The sequence below is a fragment of the Bubalus kerabau genome, chromosome 5 (assembly GCF_029407905.1).
Source record: "Bubalus kerabau isolate K-KA32 ecotype Philippines breed swamp buffalo chromosome 5, PCC_UOA_SB_1v2, whole genome shotgun sequence".
Taxonomy (NCBI): Eukaryota; Metazoa; Chordata; class Mammalia; order Artiodactyla; family Bovidae; genus Bubalus; species Bubalus kerabau.
This window is the reverse complement of record NC_073628.1, coordinates 69320305-69341237: the sequence shown is the minus strand read 5'-3', so window position 1 is coordinate 69341237 and position 20933 is coordinate 69320305. Positions and strand designations below refer to the sequence as shown.

The 20933-nt window shown below is 35.4% G+C and overlaps 1 protein-coding gene across 4 annotated transcripts in view; it reads right to left on the bottom strand.

Annotated features, from left to right (window-relative positions):
• BRINP3 (BMP/retinoic acid inducible neural specific 3) overlaps window positions 1-20933 on the bottom strand; it is a 463816-nt gene that overhangs the window by 221483 nt on the left and 221400 nt on the right. Inside the window, exons 1-3 of one of the 4 annotated variants that reach the window (XM_055581852.1) lie at window positions 19335-19711; window positions 17819-18009; window positions 1393-1583 (exon numbers count right to left, since the gene is read on the bottom strand). In XM_055581852.1, the coding sequence (XP_055437827.1) occupies window positions 1393-1583; window positions 17819-18009; window positions 19335-19348 (396 nt within the window). In that variant the 5' untranslated portion in view covers window positions 19349-19711. Of the gene's footprint in view, window positions 1-1392; window positions 1584-14182; window positions 15908-17818; window positions 18010-19285; window positions 19712-20933 lie in introns of those variants that run through there. The other 3 variants (XM_055581853.1, XR_008714805.1, XM_055581851.1) reach the window with 3 other exon arrangements.

The window sequence follows — 20933 nt, the reverse complement described above, 5'->3', positions numbered from 1 at the left end:
TATAATTGTACAATTTATCTCTACAGAAGTCTTTTTCTTAACCTCATTTACAAACAGTATTGGAAATCAGCAGTTATTATTTGTTCAACTCTTAAGCTAAAGATATTTTCATGTAACCTTTTATTCTCTCTAGGAGAATCTTAGACAAAAGATGTACCTTGGGCTAATTTGTCTAGCATTCTCAACATATCAATGTTCTAATTTTTCAAGTAACTGAAAAAATAAAAATACTAATTTTAATCTCACAAAGCAATATAATGATATATTTAATGACTGATTTTTATATTAATTATGACATGTTACATTTAAAACACTAAGAAATGCTCTTTATGTTTTATTTTGTTCTTACTACTTTGTCCAGAATCACACCATGATATTGTGCCAACTCTATGGTCTGTTAATTTTACAATGGCCCCTGGCCAAACCCAAACACAACAACATGCTTATCCAAAATTCCAGAGAAATATGTCAAAACATCTATTGTTCTGGAAACTACTGCTTCTCTCTCTCTCTGTCTTTCTCTTTCTTCTGAAAATTAAAGGTATCCTGTTTTCCCATTCTCTCAGCTTTCATAAAGTCAACTTTAGTTGAGTCAAAGGCTAAAGATTTTAGCAAACACATGGATTTGTCCACTAGTTCCAGATTATGGTGTATATTGACTTCTAGAAACTTAAAAACAACTACTTGTACTCCTTAACTGTGTCTTAAAAAACAAAGGGGGAAATACTCCTTGAATCAGACTTCTTAATGATTTTTGTGTCACTGACTCATTTTGAGCCCAATCATCCACTACTCAGGATAATGTTTTTAATGCACACAAATCAAATTATGAAGTTTTACAAAAGAAATCAGTATTATTAAAACAAAGTTTCATCCATGTATGCTTTGTGTGTGAGTCTAAGTAGCCAAGGATAAACTCAATTCATGTGCATTTCAATTAATGCTCTGACTTGAAAAACCTTAATCCAATTATCCAGTTAACAAAATTACATGAAAAAATATATACATAATTTCACCTTAAATGTATTGCAAAACTCAAAACAAAAGGAAATAATACATTATTCTTCAAGACACCATGGTTTAAATCAGTGAGCCATGAACATACATAGAAACGGATTTTAGAGACAGAAAACACAATGGTATGATATGATGGTTTAGTCTCTAAGTCATATCCAATTTTTGCAACCCCATGGTCTGTAGAATGCCAGGCTCCTCTGTCCATGGAATTCTCAAGGCAAGAGTACTGGAGTTGGCTGCCATTCCCTTCTCCAGAGGATATTCCCGACCCAGGGATTGAAAACCAGTCTTCAGCACTGCAGGCAGATTCTTTACCGCTAAACCAGTAGGGAAGCCTCATGGTATGATATAATCATAAGATAAACATATTCATACCTTTATGGCAGTGGATGCGATTTGAATGTGGTGAAGTCTCCGAAGGGTGCTGTCCCTGTCAATGAAATAGGAAGCAGCCAGTTGATGTAGAGTCTCCAGAGTAACCGAGGAGCTATTGGCGCTGGGGTCACTTCCTTCAGATCGTTTGCTCAGCTTCCGCTTGTCCACAAAAATTGTGAGTGACTCCTCTCCTGCATGAATAATATTTTACATTATTCCATTTTCCACTTAAAATCAGTGTTTAAATTACCTGCAACTGAGGAAGCCTAGATTATAACCATTATGAAACAAAAGAGTGACAACAAATGGGCAGGGAGTTTTATTTATATTTTTGTTCACAAATATTTCACACATACCTAGAAAAGTACCCGGGATGATCATGGTTGTGAATACATATTTAGTAAGCACTGAATAGCAAGCTTTTGGAGAATTTTTTCTCTAGATTTTATTGACTTTTTCGTATGGTTTAGCTTATCTAACACTAATGTAGCCCCAAAATTAAGCAAATTAAGATAAGAAAATATGTAAAACAAACAATAGTTACTATAGATCATTATGGCAAATGGAAACTTGATCAAGTATATTACAAAATATTGTTGTTTAGTTGCTAAGTAATGTCCAACTCTTGATTTCTCAGGCAAGAATCCTGGAAAGGTGGCTATTTCCTTCCCCAGGGGATCTTTCAGACCCAAGGATCAAACCCACATTTCCTGATTGGCAAGCAGATTCCTTACCACTGAGCCACCTTGGAAGACCACTTCAAAACATTACCTGCTTTCAATTGTATCTTTACAATGCAGAGAAAACATATATATGACTATACAATTATATAAATATGTGTATTAAGCTCAGAGGTTATCATGAGAAACGCTGGGCTGGTTGAAGCAGAAGCTGGAATCAAGATTGCTGGAAGAAACATAAATAACCTCAGGCATGCAGATGAAACCACCCTTATGGCAGAAAGTGAAGAACTAAAGAGCCTTTTGATGAAAGTGAAAGAGGAGAGTGAAAAAATTGGCTTAAATCTCAACATTCAGAAAACTAAGATCATGGCAACCGGTCCCATCACTTCATGGCAAATAAATGAGGAAACAATGGAAACAGTGAAAGACTTCATTTTTTTGGGCTCCAAAATCACTGCACATGGTGACTGCAGCCATGAAATTAAAAAAAACGTCTGCTTCTTAGAAGAAAAGTTATGACCAACCTAGACATTAAAAAGCAGAGACATTACTTTGCCAACAAAGGTCCGTCTAGTCAAAGCTGTATTTTTTCCAGTAGTCATGTGTGGATGTGAGAGTTGGACTATAAAGAAAGCTGAGCACCGAAGAATTAATGCTTTTTAACTGTGGTGTTGGAGAAGACTCTTGAGAGTCCCTTGGACTGCAAGGAGATCCAACCAGTCCATCCTAAAGGAAATTGGTCCTGAATATTCATTGGACTGACTGATGCTGAAGGTGAAATTCCAATACCTTGGCCACCTGATGTGAAGGACTGACACATTTGAAAAGACCCTAATGCTGGGAAAGACTGAAGGCAGAGGAGAAGGGGATGAGATGGTTGGATGGCATCATGGACTCCAAGGACATGAGTTTGAGTAAATTCTGGGAGTTGGATGGACAGGGAGGCCTGGCGTGCTGCAGTTCATGGGGTCACAGTGAGTCGGAGATGACTGAACTGAACTGAAGCTCAGAGGTTTCTTGTGTGCTGCAATCCATGGGGTCACAAAAAATTGGACACAACTGAGTGACTAAACAACAACAAATACATGACATTAAATATTATATTATTGTGTGTTGATAGCTTTGTAGAAATCACTAACATCCATGGGAGCTTTAGGTTCTTGACAATGGACCCTCTAAGGTGAAATCTGAAGTTAAGTGAATTACAGTTAAGCTGCAGTTTTCAACGTTTGAATGTTGATAAAAAAGTGTCAATGCCATTTAAGACTAACATTAAGAACTTGCCATCCTCAGACTTCCAGATTCTTGGATCATCTAGCATATAATTGTCAGACTTGAAGCTTGTTCTCATTCTTTCAGAAACCCATCTGTTCAGGTGGCATTATGCCCATTGACAAATTGGCAAGCCAGTTTCCTAAAACACCAAATAAGATTTCTAGCAGAAGAAGAGTTTGTTTGTCTTCTCAAAATTAAAAATAATGCCAATTTTAAAATGACACAGTCTAGTGACCATCTAATTCTAAGTGACAGTTTCTACTTCTCTGCAAGAGATAAGGTGAGTTGCTATCAGAAATAATGTGTCAACAATGTTATTTAAGAAAGTAGCATTCTCAGTTTGTATTTGGAACTCAGCATATGCCAAAGCAGGAGATGCAAGAGACGTGGGTTGATCCCTGGTCTGGAAGATCCCCTGGAGAAGGAAATGACAACTCACTCCTATATTCTTGCTTGGAAAATTCCATGGACAGAGAAGCCTGGTGGGCTACATTTTGGAGGGTCACAAAGAGTGAAACACAACTGAGTGTGTGCATGTGCATGTGTGTGCATGCGCTCACACACACACACACACACACACACACACACACACATCCTGGAAATCAAGCAGATTAGAATTACGGAAGGAAAAAAAAAAAGACCTTCAAATATATAAACGAGTGGATCAAATTATCAACAGCATTAAGTAATTTGCACGGTAACCAGACTTCAGATGGGAACATCTGAAAGCAAAAAGAAATATTTATGTCAAATACTTAAGGAAAAAAAAAATAGAAGCAACCATTTACCCTTGAAGGGAAGGATGAACTGGTTTGGAAATTTTGTTTCACTGAATCTGAGACCAACTCACACATGTACCCAAGCAAACATCTTGCACATGGAGACAGAAAGATCAGTGCCATTATCTTCTTATGATCTAAGAAGTCATAAGGCAGCTCAATGACACATGTAAGTGCTATGATCTGAATGTTTGTGTCTCACAAAACTCATATGCTGAAATTCTGTCCTTCTAAGATCATGGTATTAGGAGGTGGGGTCTGTGGGACATGCTTGGCTTATGAGAGCAGAGCCCTCAGGAATGGAAGTCATGCTTTGTAAATGAGTCTCCCAAGAGATTCTTTGTCCCTCCTGCAATGAGAATATACAAGGAAAAATCTGTTAGTGGAAGACAGCCCTCACTCAACCATCTTGGCATTCTGATCTCTGAATTCTAGCTTCCAGAACTTTGAGCAGGGTGTTTCTGCTGTTTACAAGTTACTCAGTCATTGGTATTTTGCTATAGCAGCCTGAACAGGCTAAGACAGCAAACAGTGTCTCTTCTTAAATACAGTTAAAAACCAAATGAAAAAGATATCTTGATAAAAGTAAATAAAAAAGAAAGAAAAATCAATCCTCTCTTCAGGTCAAAATTATTACATCAGAAAATGAAATAGACTGAATAGTGCTAAAGACTAAAACTTGCAAATCTGCTTTAACTGAAACACTTTTCATAAAGTAGAACACAGAAGATATAGGTTAAAATATCCATACGTTGACAATGTTACGAGACTCCAGAACATGTTTCCTAGACCTAGATACATTCGTGGGGTAAAAATGTAACAATAGAGATCTACACAACCTACTTAATAAGATAGGTCATCTAGTGAAATATGAAACCTTATAATAATAAAGAGGAAATGAAAATTTCTTCTCAACAGTATATAGAACATATTGGCCATATATTCCATTAAAAAATCCTTAGCAAATTTCAAAAGTTTGAAAAAATAAATCAGTTGAGAAAGTTTTTCTCCTTGATGACTCAAGACAAATTCATATGAGCTTGTTTTGACTAGACTTTTTCTATAGGCATGTGTGAATCCAGCTTTAGGAAGAATTCTGTCAAGTCACTTTAGCAAGAATCCCCTAGCCTGAACATCTGATCATCTTTAATAGCTGACCAAATTCCGCATCCATTACCATCTCCCTGGTAACATTTGGTAACCCTGGTCTGCCTTCAGCAAGATTCCTGTTGCTGCTGCTGCTGCTGCTGCTGCTAAGTCGCTTCAGTCATGTCTGACTATGTGCGACCCATAGACAGCAGCTCACTAGGCTCCCCTGTCCCTGGGATTCTCCAGGCAAGAGCACCGGAGTGGGTTGCCATTTCCTTCTCCAATGTATGAAAGTGAAAAGTGGAAGTGAAGTCGCTCAGTTGTGCCCGACTCTTAGCGACCCCATGGACTGGAGCCTACCAGGCTCCTCCATCCATTGGATTTTCCAGGCAAGAGTACTGGAGTGGGGTGCCATTGCCTTCTCCAAAGATTCCTGTTAGGTGTCTTTAAAAAGAATTACTCTGCCTTCTCTGTAATACTCTATCTACCAACCCTTCTACTCTGCTCATAGACTAAATGCACCATTTTCCTGGCTCTGCTCATAATTAAGCACAATCTCCCCTGCTATACAACTCAATTGCAGGAGGCCCCATGCATAAAGTCTGTCTTACTGTTCTTTATCAAATGTCCAGATAACTTTCTTTAACACACTTACTGATTCAGGTCAGTTCACTTCAGTTCAGTCGCTCAGTCGTGTCCGACTCATTGTGACCCCATGAACCGCAGCATACCAGGCCTCCCTGTCCATCACCAACTCCCGGAGTCTACACAAACCCATGTCCATTGAGTCGGTGATGCCACCCAACCATCTCATCCACTGTCACCCCTTCTCCTCCTGCCCTCAATCTTTCCCACCATCAGAGTCTTTTCAAATGAGTCAGCTCTTTGCATCAGGTGGCCAAAGTATTGGAGCTTCAGCTTCAACATCAGTCCTTCCAATGAACACCCAGGGCTGATCTCCTTTAGGATGGACTGGTTGGATCTCCTTGCAGTCCAGGGGACTCTCAAGAGTCTTCTCCAACACCACAGTTCAAAAGCATCAATTCTTCAGTGGTCAGCTTTCTTTATAGTCCAACTCTCACATCCATACATGACCACTGGAAAAACCATAGCCTTGACTAGACGAACCTTTGTTGGCAAAGTAATGTCTCTGCTTTTTAATGTCTAGGTTGGTCATAACTTTCCTTCCAAAGAGTAAGCATCTTTTAATTTCATGGCTGCAATCACCATCTGCAGTGATTTTGGAGCCCAGAAAAATAAAGTCAGCCATTGTTTCCACTGTTTCCCCATCTATTTGCCATGAAGTGATGGGACTGGATGCCATGATCTTCGTTTTCTGAATGTTGAGCTTTAAGCCAACTTTTTCACTCTCCACTTTCACTTTCATCAAGACGCTCTTTAGTTCTTCTTCACTTTCTGCCATCTACATATCTGAGATTATTGATATTTCTCCTGGAAATCTTGATTCCAGCTTGTGCTTCATCCAGCCCAGTGTTTCTTATGATGTACTCTTACTGATTACAATATACTAAAATTAAAAATTGATAAACATTTTTTTGAATTTCCTATGCATAGATATTCTATTATATAATTATTGTGTATTAGGATAAATGAAAGAAAAATAACAAATATTCTAAGAAAAACTGAGGAAAATATAATATAATACAATCAAGCAAAGATAGGCTTCATAAAGGACAGAAATGGTTATGGACCTAACAGAAGGAGAAGATATTAAGAAGAGGTGGCAAGAATACACAGAAGAACTGTACAAAAAAGATCTTCATGATCCAGATAATCACAATGGTGTGATCACTCACCTAGAGCCAGACATCCTGGAATGTGAAGTCAAGTGGGCCTTAGGAATCATCATTATAAACAAAGCTAGTGGACATGATGGAATTCCAGTTGAGCTATTTCAAATCCTAAAGTATGATGCTGTGAAAGGGCTGCACTCAGTATGTCAGCAAATTTGGAAAACTCAGCAGTGGCCACAAGACTGGAAAAGGTCAGTTTTTATTCCAGTCCCTAAGAAAGGCAATGCAAAAGAACGTTCAAACTACCGCACAATTGCACGCATCTCACATGCTAGCAAAGGGATGCTCAAAATTCTCCAAGTCAGGCTTCAGCAATATGAGAACTGTGAACTTCCAGCTGTTCAAGCTGCTTTTAGCAAAAGCAGAGGAACCAGAGATCAAATTGCCAACATCCGCTGGATCATCCCAAAAGTAAGACAGTCACAAAAAACATCAATGTCCGCTTTACTGACTACACCAAAGCGTTTGACCGTGTGGACCACAATAAACTATGGGAAATTCTTCAAGAGATGGGAATACCAGACCACCTGACCTGCCACTTGAAAAATCTGTGTGTAGGTCAGGAAGCAACAGTTAGAACTGGACATGGAACAGACTGGTTCCCAAATAGGAAAAGGAGTACATCAAGGCTGAATATTGTCACCCTGCTTATTTAACTTATAGGCAGAGTACATCATGAGAAATGCTGGTCTTGAGGAAGCACAAGCTGGAATCAAGACTGCTGGGAGAAATATCAATAACCTCAGATATGCAAATGACACCACCCTTATGGTAGAAAGTGAAGCAGAACTAAAGAGCCTCTTGATGAAAGTGAAAGAGGAGAGTGAACAAGTTGGCTTAAAGCTCATCATTCAGAAAACTAAGATCATGACATCCAGTCCCATCACTTCATGGCAAATAGATGGGGAAACAATGGAAACAGTGAAAGACTATTTGGGGGGGCTCAAAAATCACTGCAGATAGTGACTGCAGCCATGAAATTAAAAGATGCTTACTCATTGGAATAAAAGTTATGACCAAGGTAGACAGCATATTAAAAAGCAGAGGCATTATTTTGCCAACAAAGGTCCATCTAGTCAAGGCTATGGATTTTCTAATAGTCATGTGTGGATATGAGAGTTGGATTATAAAGAAAGCTGAGCACTGAAGAATTGATGCTTTTGAACTGTGGTGTTGGAGAAGACTCTTGAGATTCCCTTGGACTGCAAGGAAATCCAATCAGTCCATCCTAAAGGAAATAAGTCCTGAATGTTCATTGGATATCAATTGAATATTCAATTGATATTGAAGCTGAAACTCCAATACTTTGGCCACCTGATGCAAAGAACTGAGTCATTTGAAAGGAACCTGATGCTGGGAAAGATTGAAGGTGGGAAGAGAAAGGGATGACAGATGAGATGGTTGGATGGCACCACCAATTCAATGGACATAAGTTTGAGTAAACTCTGGGAGTTGGTGGACAGGGAGGCCTGGTGTGCTGCAGTCCATGGGGTCGCAAAGAGTCAGACTCAACTGAGTGATTGAACTGAAAGAACTGATACCTAAGTACATCACAATTCTATGTAAAAATATTCAGATTTGAAAAGTGATATATTATTCAATCAACCAAAATTTTGTGTTCAAAAGTAATTTTCATTCACATTTTTAAAGCCAGCTGTAGCTCATAAGCATGACATGAGTGCCAAAGGACACCAACCCGTTTTGTAAAAACTAAATGTGATTTCCAAGTGATTCAACATTCTGAGTCCATTAGAAAGTGAAAAGGATTAATGACTGTAGATATAAAAAGATGTGATTATTTCACATAGAAATCATGCAGCTGTGCCTTTTACAACTAAAATGCTGTGGAGGTTTATGGACTTTAAAAGCACATACTGAAGATTGCTCTCATAGAGAATACAAAACAGAGGACTGTAAAACCATAAAAAAAAAAAATCATGGCTTTAATGTTGTCCTAGGGTTAGTTCATAGGGTAAGATTAGGTATATTCCCTATATTGTGGACCTCACAATTATGTATTTTTCTGTCCTGGTTTTCAAGAGTTGATTTTGTGTCCAGGAGAAACAGAAATGAAAGAACTTTCATTCTATTACCTTTTCGCTTGGATCTTCTCAACTTGCATTCTCACATATATAGTTTTTAGGGATGGAGGTAATGCTTTCAAAATTTCACAACCGAAAGCAATGGGAAAGAGAATGAGTAACAGAATCTACAGATAAATCAATAAAATACAGTAGTTTATTATTTGCAATTTTAATTGTGTCACGGATGCAAACATGCACACATGTATTGCTGTTGTTCAGTCACTAAGTTATGTCCGACTCTTTGTGACCTCATGGACTGTAGCCCATCAGGTTCCTCTGTCCACGGCATTCTCCAAGCAAGAATACTGGAGTGGGTTGCCATTTCCTTCTCCAGGGGATCTTGCTGACCCAGGAATCGAACCTGCCTCTACTGCATTGGCAAGGGTATTCTTCACCACCGAGCCTCTAGGGAAGCCCATGCATGAATTAATGGTCCATTGTAAAGAAAAGTGAGTGCTGCCCTTTAACTTGATATCGAAAATAGAAAATGATGAGGTCAGCAAAATTCATAAGAGCCAGATGTTCCATGATTCAGTACAAGTTTTGAAACACATCAGAAATTATTATGCTCATTTTTTCTTTTTATGCCTTTGCCATCTGCCAATAAGATGGCATGTTCCAATGAGAGCCTTTTTCAACTTGATTCCCAGAATGAGCAGACACTCAGAGCACGGGATCCATATATACTGAAGAGACATAATACTGGGGAGACACAACCAGTATTGTGTTGTGTAGTTGCAGTGCACTGAGTTTTGAGGTTATTTCTTTTTTAACTGAAATGATGGTAACTCTTGGATGTTGGCTGTATTTTATTTTAACATTGCTACCACCCATGGACTAGTATACTGACTCCAATATATATCATTCCACCCAGGTGAAAAAAAAAGTGCATTTATGGCAAATATCTTCCCAGTCATTCAACTTTCTTAGCCTTGAAAATCTTACTGTGAATGTCTATTTTGCTTTTGTGTGAGTTTCATGTATCAAAAACTGCTATAAGCGTAGAATAACAGGAACAACCAGTGCAAATACAGTTTAAATATAATTGTAGGCTTTACTTTTGATGTATCGTTTTAGTTCAAAATTGTTATCCTATTTTTGGTAATAACAGGTCATATTATTTCTTGTGTTTTTCATTCCTTAAAAAATTCTCCAAGTTTTACTATATTTTAAGTATCTCTGTCTTTTTAAATTTTACTTCACTTTTCAGTGTTTACTCTCACTGCTAATGATCATTGTTTCCTAGCTTTTTGTGTTAAAAGGTATATCCCCTGAAGACATGTATCTTTCCACTAACTTAGTGTTGTAGAAAAAAGACAGGGTTTTAGATACAAATAGAAGGGGAAAATCTAGAAAAAACAGGCTTCTGATAAGCAGCAAATTCAAATATATAAAGACAGTAAAAAACAGACATGTTGGCTTAATACCAGTTGGCATCTGCAAGATATTTTGCAAAAAAAATAGCTAGCCTTATACAGCTTTGACAAAAAAAATAATATATTTTACAAAACACTCTAAAAGAAAGCAACTGACCTTATGCTTATTAACAGTTATCCCCCCAAGTTGTCAGAAAAATTTCTAAACAAAATTGCCCAGAAGCAATAGTCCCTATTGAATAATGACATGAATAAAAAAGTAACTGTAAACATGTAGTTTCGAGGAGAGATGGAACAGAATACACCCTGAGTGAAATAAATGTTTCATGGAGAAGTTTACAAACAATGCTATAATGAACATTTTTGTTATGTATAGTTGCAGACTCTTGCTATCATTTTGGTAAGATTGATTCTCAGAAGTGAGATTTCTGGAGCAGTTAAGTGCAGTTGAAATTTATATAGATACTCTAAATAGTGCTGTTCAGACTTAATGTGCATATAAATCACCTGGAGATCTTGTTAACATGTAGATTCTGATTCATTAATCTGGGATGGAATCTGAGATTCTGCATTTCTAACAAGTTCCAAGGTGATGCTGATGCTCCTGGATCATGGACCAGCCTCAAGTAATGAGGCTCTCAACCACAGTAAAATTTATTACCAATTTAAATGTCTGTCTTTATCAGTGACCTGTGTGTTCCTTTAAGGAAGGTCCTGAATCTTTGTGCTTTTATAGGTAACTCAGTACATATTTGTCAAATAAATGGACAAGTGATTTATCTGTCCTATTAAAGTGCTATACAGAAAAACAAGAATAAATATAATTGTATTTATGAAATTCTAAAACTCAGCATTTATCTTTTGACTTAGTTGCCAGGAATGCCATTATTAAGATCAACTGACATAGCAAATTTAATTTCATTTTCTTCTTTGTTATCTTTATTATGATTTTTATAAATGGGCTCAAGTCATTTTTAGTAGGTAACTGCCTTATAATCATTACATGAGAATTAACAATATTACTTTAATTTCAACCAGCGAAAGAGATAGAAATGAAAGAATAAAAGAGAGACAGAGACACAAAGTGATGACAGAGAGATGAACTGATATAACTAATCTTAAGTAGTATGAGTCTAAGTAAATATTCAGTCTTAAATATAAATATGGAAGTGTCATTATTTTAATAATTCCTTGGAGTATAAAGCTTCAGAAAATTGTTCTTTTCTTTCTTTCAATACTCTTTCTTGAACAGAATATGCATTCTAATTAGAAATGCAACTGACTATGCATTTCTAATTAATTGAAAATACATAGAAATAGTTCCATGTATTTTCAAGTAATTATTTCTATTTGCTTAAATGATAAATTATATGTACTAATACATACCTTGGCAGATTAATTTCTTTAAATTATATCATAAACTAAAATAAAAGGAATTTATGCCTCCTAAGAAGAGACAGTGAAAATGAGAAAGACAGCTATCAATCTATTTTGAAAGAAGATGGTGCATGATATAGAATTAAAAACTATCTTTGACTATTTTCTACAAAATATAATTTGCATAAAGAAAAGTGAGAATTGAGCATTTCTGAAATTAAATGAGGATATTTGGATTTCCATACTTATAGAAATGCAAGAAAAAAAATTAAACTAATATTCTATCATACCCCAGCTTACTGACCTCTGTTTTTTCTTTGACAAATATACACACACATAAAATATATATCAAGAAATTTTTGAGCTAAATAAACTACCTTGCAGATATAGCTAATTATATACTATATAGTCACTGAGATAGTATTTATTTTACGTAATTACCTTAGTAAGCTAATATTAGTCTGCATTTCAATCATGCATTTTTTCACTCCCACAATGAAGAAAATATTTTCTATAGCTAGTAAAATTAAATATCTGACAAAATGCTTTAAATTGAGCCATATGGTAATCCCTGATACATTCTCATAAGAAGCAGTTTCAGAAAAAAATTTCAAAGCAAACTTGCAAGAAAAAAAAATGTAACTCTTTCTGCTATAAAATTAATGATGGCTTTTAAAACTCTGTGCATTCAAAATCAAAATAGAACTGTTTTTATGTTGCTGAGACTTAAAAAAAAAAAAACCTTTAAAGTTGTAAATGAACAAATCTCAATATACAATCCATTTGCTTGTAAAATGAATTTTGGTCCAATAAGAAAAACATCTCTGAGAAAAAGAGTACTTGGGAGGGAAGTTATTTTGCCTAAACTGTCCTCACTGAGTCCACATTCCAGACCCTGCCCGCAGAGGTGTGAGTTGACAGACTGCTGGGTGTTAGGAAGGGACCTGAGAGTCAGTAACCCACCTCTTCCTCTTCTTCTTCTTTACGATGTGCTTTAGGGAGCACAGAGCACCTGCTGTGGTTGGCTTCTCACCTCCTTAGACTTTAAAGAGCCATTTCACCAGGAGGTGTTCACATTCTCCAGTGACTGTGGATGGCTCAGAGCTTTACATATGACTGCTTGGACAAGTCTTTGCAATTGTGGAGGTGAGGCTCAGGTCATATTTAAAATTACTATAAACATTTTGCTATAACTTTTTTTTATCAATTTTTAATTAATTTTTGATTTTCATCTCCCTTAATCCTTTGTCCTTTTCTATTGATAGAGAATCCTGACCTGTTACTAGTGACCCTCCATCTGCTCAGTAAGCTCAACAATGTTAAGGTCTTTTTGTTTCCATTCACTCATTTTTTTTTTTCCTTTTTCGGTATTTCTGTATTCAGTACACAGATGCACTTTATTTCAGTGTTTGTCATAGATTATATTATAATGAAATATTTTATAAAAACAGTCCAGAAATATATTCCATAGCTAGAAATCAATATATCCCAGGAGTGCAATCTTTTCCAAGATTGATTCTTTAAATTTAGTAGCTTATTTTAGATTTTTAAACTGTGATGGAGTTTAGATATCATTATCCCAAATAGAAGCAAGCTAAATAGCTATATTGAAAAATAGTTTGGAAGCTATAAGATGAAACAAACGTGGAAAATGATATATATTGAAGAAGGCTTTTTATAATTTATTTTCCCCTATAGGAAGATAATTTAATCACTGACTTCTCTATCATAAAATATCCCATTAAAGGCTTCAAATATCCTATCCCAAGTTTTATGTCTAAGTCAATAATATGATGTACTAAATAACTCTTGGGAAAAAAAGACATTTTTCATTTATTTCCTTTTCATCACTTTAATGCTGGTAGAGAGTATTTTACACTCGACTTGTTTTGAAAAATGTTTAAATTTAGTTGAAGATCTAGTTACTTAGAAAGCATCTATTTATAAAGTAATGAGTTTTCTGATGCAAAGTAGTATATATAGACTGGATAAACAACAAGGTCCTACTGTATAGCACAGAGGACCGTATTTAATATTCTGTGATAAACCATAATGAAAACCAACATTAAAATGAATGTGTATATATATGTATAACTGAATCATTTTACTGTAAATAAGAAATTAATACAACATTGCAAATCAACTATATTTCAATTAAATCATAAAAATGAGATTTTAAAACCTGGCTTTTTATTTAAAATATCTTGCTTGTATACCTGACATCCTCAGTGTTAATATTAGAGTTGTTCTTCAGGCTTGGTCATTTAATGAGAGAGAAAGAAAATGTACTCAAGTTAAATAACACCAGTCTCATTTTTAAGAAATGGAGTAATACAATTTCATGTTCAGTCAGGTAAAACATATGAAGTTACAATACACTTATAGCAACAAAAAAGAGTGTCATTACGATGGCAATAATTGTAAAAATGGCTGAAATCGACCTAGTATACATTTTAATTGCTAATAGTTTATATCCTTAAGCTACTAAACTAATTTCATGCATTTTAGCTAAACTATTAACATCACCCAACAGAGAGATTTCTGAAGGAAAATACAAGTAACACTTAAAGATGAAAGAAATAATTTCAACAGAAAATACCAGGAATACTAAATCCAAAGGATAGTCAGAGATTAGAAGGCAAATGAGGGTGATGATTCCGTTCTTTCCCCCAACCCACCATGGAAGACAATGCTTGAATAAAACTTTTAAATAACTGAAGAAAATCAATTTTGAGAAAGTAGATTGTCATTATCAAATAATCAACCTTAAAAAGTAATTTATCACAAAGGTTTTCATCAACCATGTTTATAAAAATAAGCCAAAAACATATAAAACAAAAACTATCTTAAGGTAACAATGTGACACCCATAATGCCAAAGCAATGAAATAAATCAAAAAGTCACCATAGTTTTGTTGCTAAGGAACAAAAATATCCCTGAGAATTATCTCTACTTTGGATCTCTTCGGTTTCCCCCCGTGTCACTTCCTTCCTTTCCTATTTGAAGAATATATTTTATGTTTTGAAATTCTTCTGAGAACTCTGCATTGTTGATGTAATGAAACCTAGTATGTATGTGTTGCAAGAACATTGAACTTTTTAAAAGGAGGTGTTATAGAAATAATTTAATTTTGACTTTCACTTCAGATTCTATTGTATTAATAACCATTGTCATTACAAAGCCAAATAGACATAACTTTCAAAGAATCAGTTTTCACAATTATGGGGATATTTTTGTCATTGTTTTGCCATCCACAGTGCTGTAATAACAACAGCAATTACATAAACGCACGGCTTGTTTATGGCACGTACACTAATCTTCCCATGTCCCTGTCACACAGGTGTTACTGTCCCCCATTTTTCCTTAAAAAAAAAATAAAAAGCAGTGAAATAACTTGTTTTTAAGGTCTCACAATTTGTTTAAAATAAAAAACAAGTCAGGATTCACCACCAGGCTTGTCTGATCTCTTTATCTCATTATTTTAGTATTATTTATTTATGGAGGAAGGTAATGGAGAGAGAATGTGCTAACAGTAAACTTTTCTGTCTGCCTGGACTAGCTCTCTCTTCTACATTTAATTCCTCAGGGTTCCATGGCAGGCTTGCTTCTTTAGTGTGTCCAGGGATCTTTCCTTTTTCACCCTCCCCATGCCTGGTTCACCTGCTCTCCCTCTTACCCTGATTCTCTCCAATTCTGAATCGATTGGTTTAACTGACCCATTCTGGCTCCATGGATTTGCTTCTTTCATTCAGTCCCCTTCCTGAATTAGATCTCAATTATCCTCTATCATATATTTCATCATTTTGACATTTATCTAGTGGACTGGGCAGTCTCAGCTTCCTAGCAAAGTGTAGTTTCACTTATTCATTTAAAAATTTAACAAATATTTAAAGAGAACTTAATGTGCGCCCAGCACTACTATAATGTTGATTGAAAAAACTGCACAATGCAGAAGTTGAAAATTAAGTTTTATTTGGTGGACAAAAGTAAGGACCTAAGCCCAGAAGATAATCTCTGAAGTCACTCTGAGGGACTGCTCTGAAAAGAGAAGGGAGGAGTCAGGATACATAGGAGTTTTGCAACAAAAATCAGATAAAAGAACATCAAAAAATTACTATTAATTAAAGAAAAGTTTAAAAACTGAAATTCGGTTTTAAAAAGAAGTTTAAAAATTTTTAAAAAGAAATTCAGGTTAATGAATTTAGCACTTTTCTATGTATGGGAAGATGCAAGTGTCTGTGTTAATTGAAATCATTCCTCTGATATGCACTTTAACTATCTAGGGCCAGTATCCTCCTTTCTCTGCCAGGAATCCCATCAGGGTGCAGAGCTGGGGTGGCTGCAGTGGCTGATGGCTTGATGGCTGCGATATGCTTTGTTTAGACATTGGTATTTTCCATCCACAATAACTGTGGGTGATAAATTAGTAACAAATACAGGCAAGACTCCTGTCTTTAAGAAAATATGCAGGAATGACATGAAAAACCAGTAAACACATAAATATTTTTTTCACATAATCATAAATACTATGAAGAATGTAAAATGAGATCATGAAATAGTAGAGACTCTTGATGGTCTATAGGCACTATTGCTGATGGGAACATCAGTAATGTTATTCCCCTCTGAGAGTAACATTTGAGCAGAAAAATTTGAAGTTTTCTTGTGGCTGAAAAATCAAGCACAATCAGGAGAGTGGTCAGATGAGGTTTCAGATAAAAGCCAGTGGCAGATCATTCATGCGGTGCCTTAAGAAACCACAGAAAGGCATTTGGATTTCATATCAAGTGGCTAATTGTAGGTTGAGTTAAAACAACTCAAGTTTTAAAAAGATGTGTGCAAAGGACGAATCTTAGGAGTAATCTAGAAGAAACATGGTGGTCACTTGTCTAGGGACACTGGGGTGGGAGTCAGAAAAGAATTTGATACAGGATATATTCTGGAAAAATAAACTGATGTGATTTGGTGGCAGTCTGGACTGGCAGGAAACAGGGAAAAATATACATGCTCTAAGACAGAAAAATGAAAGAGCAGGTGGTCTTTCACACCTCCTGTTACTGTGAATCAGTCTGTCTGTCTTCCATATACTTCCTGAGAAATTGACAAGGGGGCAGGGAATCACTGCTTCCATGGTGATTTCTACTCAATTTTGTCCAATGGTCCTCTTTACAGGAAAGAGTAACATCCATTTTAAGTGGAATATTTGGACATTATTTAAAGTCCTATAAATCATTATTAAATATATGGAATTCTGGTATACTTTTAAATTTTAGAAAAATGTCATTTTCTAAATGACATTTTGAGATAATTATACATTATCTCCCCCCAAATCATTTACATGTATTCAAAATACTGAATTATATATCACCATGATAAAATACATGTAATGATATTTAATCACATGGAGGAAGAAGTAACATTGTTAATCTCTACTTTCATATTATGCATCTTCATTGATATTTATTTCAATGACATAAATATTCTCTTTATATCATATATCATATGATACTCTCTTCATATCATATATTAACCACAATCAGAAATGTTAAAATAGCTCTAAAAATGTAGTTTTGGAATTTTAATTTTTACTTCAGGACCTTTCCTGCTCTCTGAAACAGAGTCCCATCTGTGACTAGAATGCTTATTATTCAAATTTAAACAAAATTTGGCATATCACCTTGCATTATAGAATATGATAACTATGCCTATATTTAGTCTATATTATTAGATTGTAAATTACTTTCAGGCAGAAACTAAGTGACAATCCTCTAACTCACCCTTGTGAACACCATACAAGATATTTAGCAGTAATTCAATACATGTGCTGATGAAGTTAATGAATAATCTAAGATTATTCAAACTGCAGCAATTTGGATGAACCAACACTTTTCCTTGACTTATACAGTTTTATGCACAAGCACACACAGGCACAAATATTTCAAAGAGTCGTACCTCCCAGAGTAGCAGAGAGCAAGAAATGTGTCCCATATTTCTTGATAAGATTTTCTGTGATTTGCTGAAGGGTAGGTCGACGTCCCAAAAGTCTTATGTTGCGGAAGAATTCAGGGGCAAGAGGCAGAGGGGAGCCAAGGAAATTTCTTCTCTCAACTGCAAGGTTATTTACTTTCCAGCGGCCAAACTCCCTGAAAAGCAAATTTATTTTTATTCATAAATACATAATCTATCTGAATGTTTTCATTTGAAAAGTTCACTTGTTAGTTTTGCTGGAGTCACTACATAACAATGATTTTTGCTTATAACAATACTGCATGTGCTATGGGTAGGAGAAGCAATATTTATAATTTATGTAACTGAGTGACTATTCTGAAACCAAGTCGTGTAGAGGAAAAATCAACCACTTAAAGTAAACAGCTTCCACTGATTTTTTTCCCTAAGGAATTATGTACTTATAAAAATGATTTCATTATGCATAAAATATTAATGTAGAATTAGTTTTAAAAAGGAAACTAAAGCAATATTTTATTATTTTCCAATGGAATTTGAAAAAAGATTAAATTTGTTTTATCATTAATCATTCTTTTTCTATTCAGTTTAGATTGGAAACTTGTAAGACTTCAAGAATATTAAGGAGCTGTAGAAGAATTTTTTAAAATATGATCAACAAAGAAACTAGTTGTTGTAATAATTGTTGTTTACAGTATATTTTGAAACCCCAATTCAACTTAACCAGCAATTACTCAAGATGCAAAATGACCTTTAAGCTGGATTTGGTCAAATCAGAGAAATAGCAAATATGAATATAAAAGATTTATATAAAAAATGTATACATTTATATTGAATTAAAGCCAACCTAATAATATTTTAGAAAATGACTATGCTGAACTAGATTGCTTGATATCAACTATATAGATTTTTTTTCCCCCTTCAGGAATGATCTGATAAATCTCAAGTAGCTTCCACAGAGAAGATTTCCCTCTACTAGATTTAAACTCACCTACTTGTGTAATTTGACCCCGTTACTACTTAGCAAATAAAAGGCTGATTAAATATTGTATAAATATGTGCCATATTTATTTACATTTTTGCCTACAAAAAATACCTGTAATGCCCTACAAAAAAGTGCATGATAAAGATACATCTGTGAACCAGAATCTAAATGGAGTTCACATTCTAGAGACAGTTTTAAGAACAAACAAAGATGTTAAATTTTAAACACATTCAGATTGTGACAAGTGCTGAAAGTTATCACAAGCAGCCTATTGTGATGGCCCTATTTTATCAAAAGTGACCAGACAGGGCAACTCCAAAGAGGTGGTATTTGACACTTAGGCAGTCTTTAAAGGAAAAATACAAGAGACTAGTTGTGGGGAGGCACAGAAAAGATTTACACAGAATAATGAAGAACGGTAAATAAATATTTCCAGGACCAAGAACCACATCCCTGATGGAGTCTCTAACCATGAATCATTTTGGAGAAGGCAATGGCACCCCACTCCAGTACTCTTGCCTGGAAAATCCCATGGATGGAGGAGCCTGGTGGGCTGCAGTCCATGGGGTCGCTAAGAGTCGGATACAACTGAGCGACTTCACTTTCACTTTTCACTTTCATGCATCGGAGAAGGAAATGGCAACCCACTCCAGAATTCTTGCCTGGAGAATCCCAGGGACGGGGGAGCCTGGTGGGCTGCCGTCTATGGGGTCGCACAGAGTCAGACACGACTGAAGTGACTTAGCAGCAGCAGCAGCAGACACACATTTGGCAGCCAGCAATCCATCCAGTCTTTTGGAAACTAATTACAAGATTCACTAAGGAATCGAGGTAAGACCAGCCTGAAAATGTTTCCTTCATTGAGACACACCTGCTACCACCTCTGTAAATCAGCAGATCCCAATAAATTTAAATAGTATGATCATGCCAATGGTTCTCAAACATCAGGACCTATTAGAATCACCTGGAGACTCCATCCCAGAGTTTCTGATTCATTAGGCCTCAGATGGGGTCAAGAGTTTGCATTTTCAACTAGCAATGCTAATACTGCTATTCCTGGGATCATACTTTGAAGAAAACTACTGATTAGATCATTTGGTGTGTTGCTTTGAGTCAAATTTACTTTCAGTAAATTTTAAAACCCCTTTTCATTAAATTTTGGGAGTTTATCACTGGATTTATTATTTCATGTTTCCTCAGAAGAGAGTAAGAATGTTGTTGTTATTATCTTCCCAAACCTGATTGATAACAGTAATTTCCTATTTCTTTTCATTTTGTAAGAGATTTACCTGAATTTATTTGTGCATGTGTGTGTTTGATATACATGTAGAATATACAAATGGGAATATATATTCAAAATATTAAGGTTTTAGTGTTTTGTGACATAAGGTATACAATAAAACAGTGCTTCTAAAAGTTATTTGTTAAACCATGATCTAAATAATAGTTGCTCATTAATTTCAAAACTTTACTCACCAACAGTTACTTTTTTATTTGCTGAAAAGATTTTATAGTTTTATCAAGAGAGAGTAACATAGCTTGAACCTAAAGTTACGGTATATCTTTTTCAATGGTTTAAATGAACAGATTTATAAACTCATATGCATTGACAAATACTCATAAGATAAGATACAAATTACTAAGTGAAGTAATTGGACTTTAAATAACCAAGACAATTTTTTGATGATGATTGTTTTACAACCTGTACAAACTCTTTCTAAATTGCTATTTCTTGCTAGATGACTGTAGGTTAATACATAGTGGAAGAGTGCAATCCCAGCCTCCGTTATTTTTTTGACAATTAGTCAATGTATACCACCAACCCATGATCAGTACCAACCCATGATCTATTCTGACTTGAAATATTTGCAACTTTCTTTAGCTTCTTCTTCTTAAATTTAAATCAATTTCTGAACTCAGCTTACGACATTAATTTAACAAGAAAATTTACTAATGGTTTGCTACTTATTGTCGTAGCTACCAGAAATCTTGCTAGTAATATAGATGACTAGAAGAAAACCTCTGACCTCAAGGGTTGCAAAATTATACTAAGTGAAGTATAACACAAATGAATAAATTGCAAAGCCTTCACAATGTGCACAAGCATAAGTGGGAGAA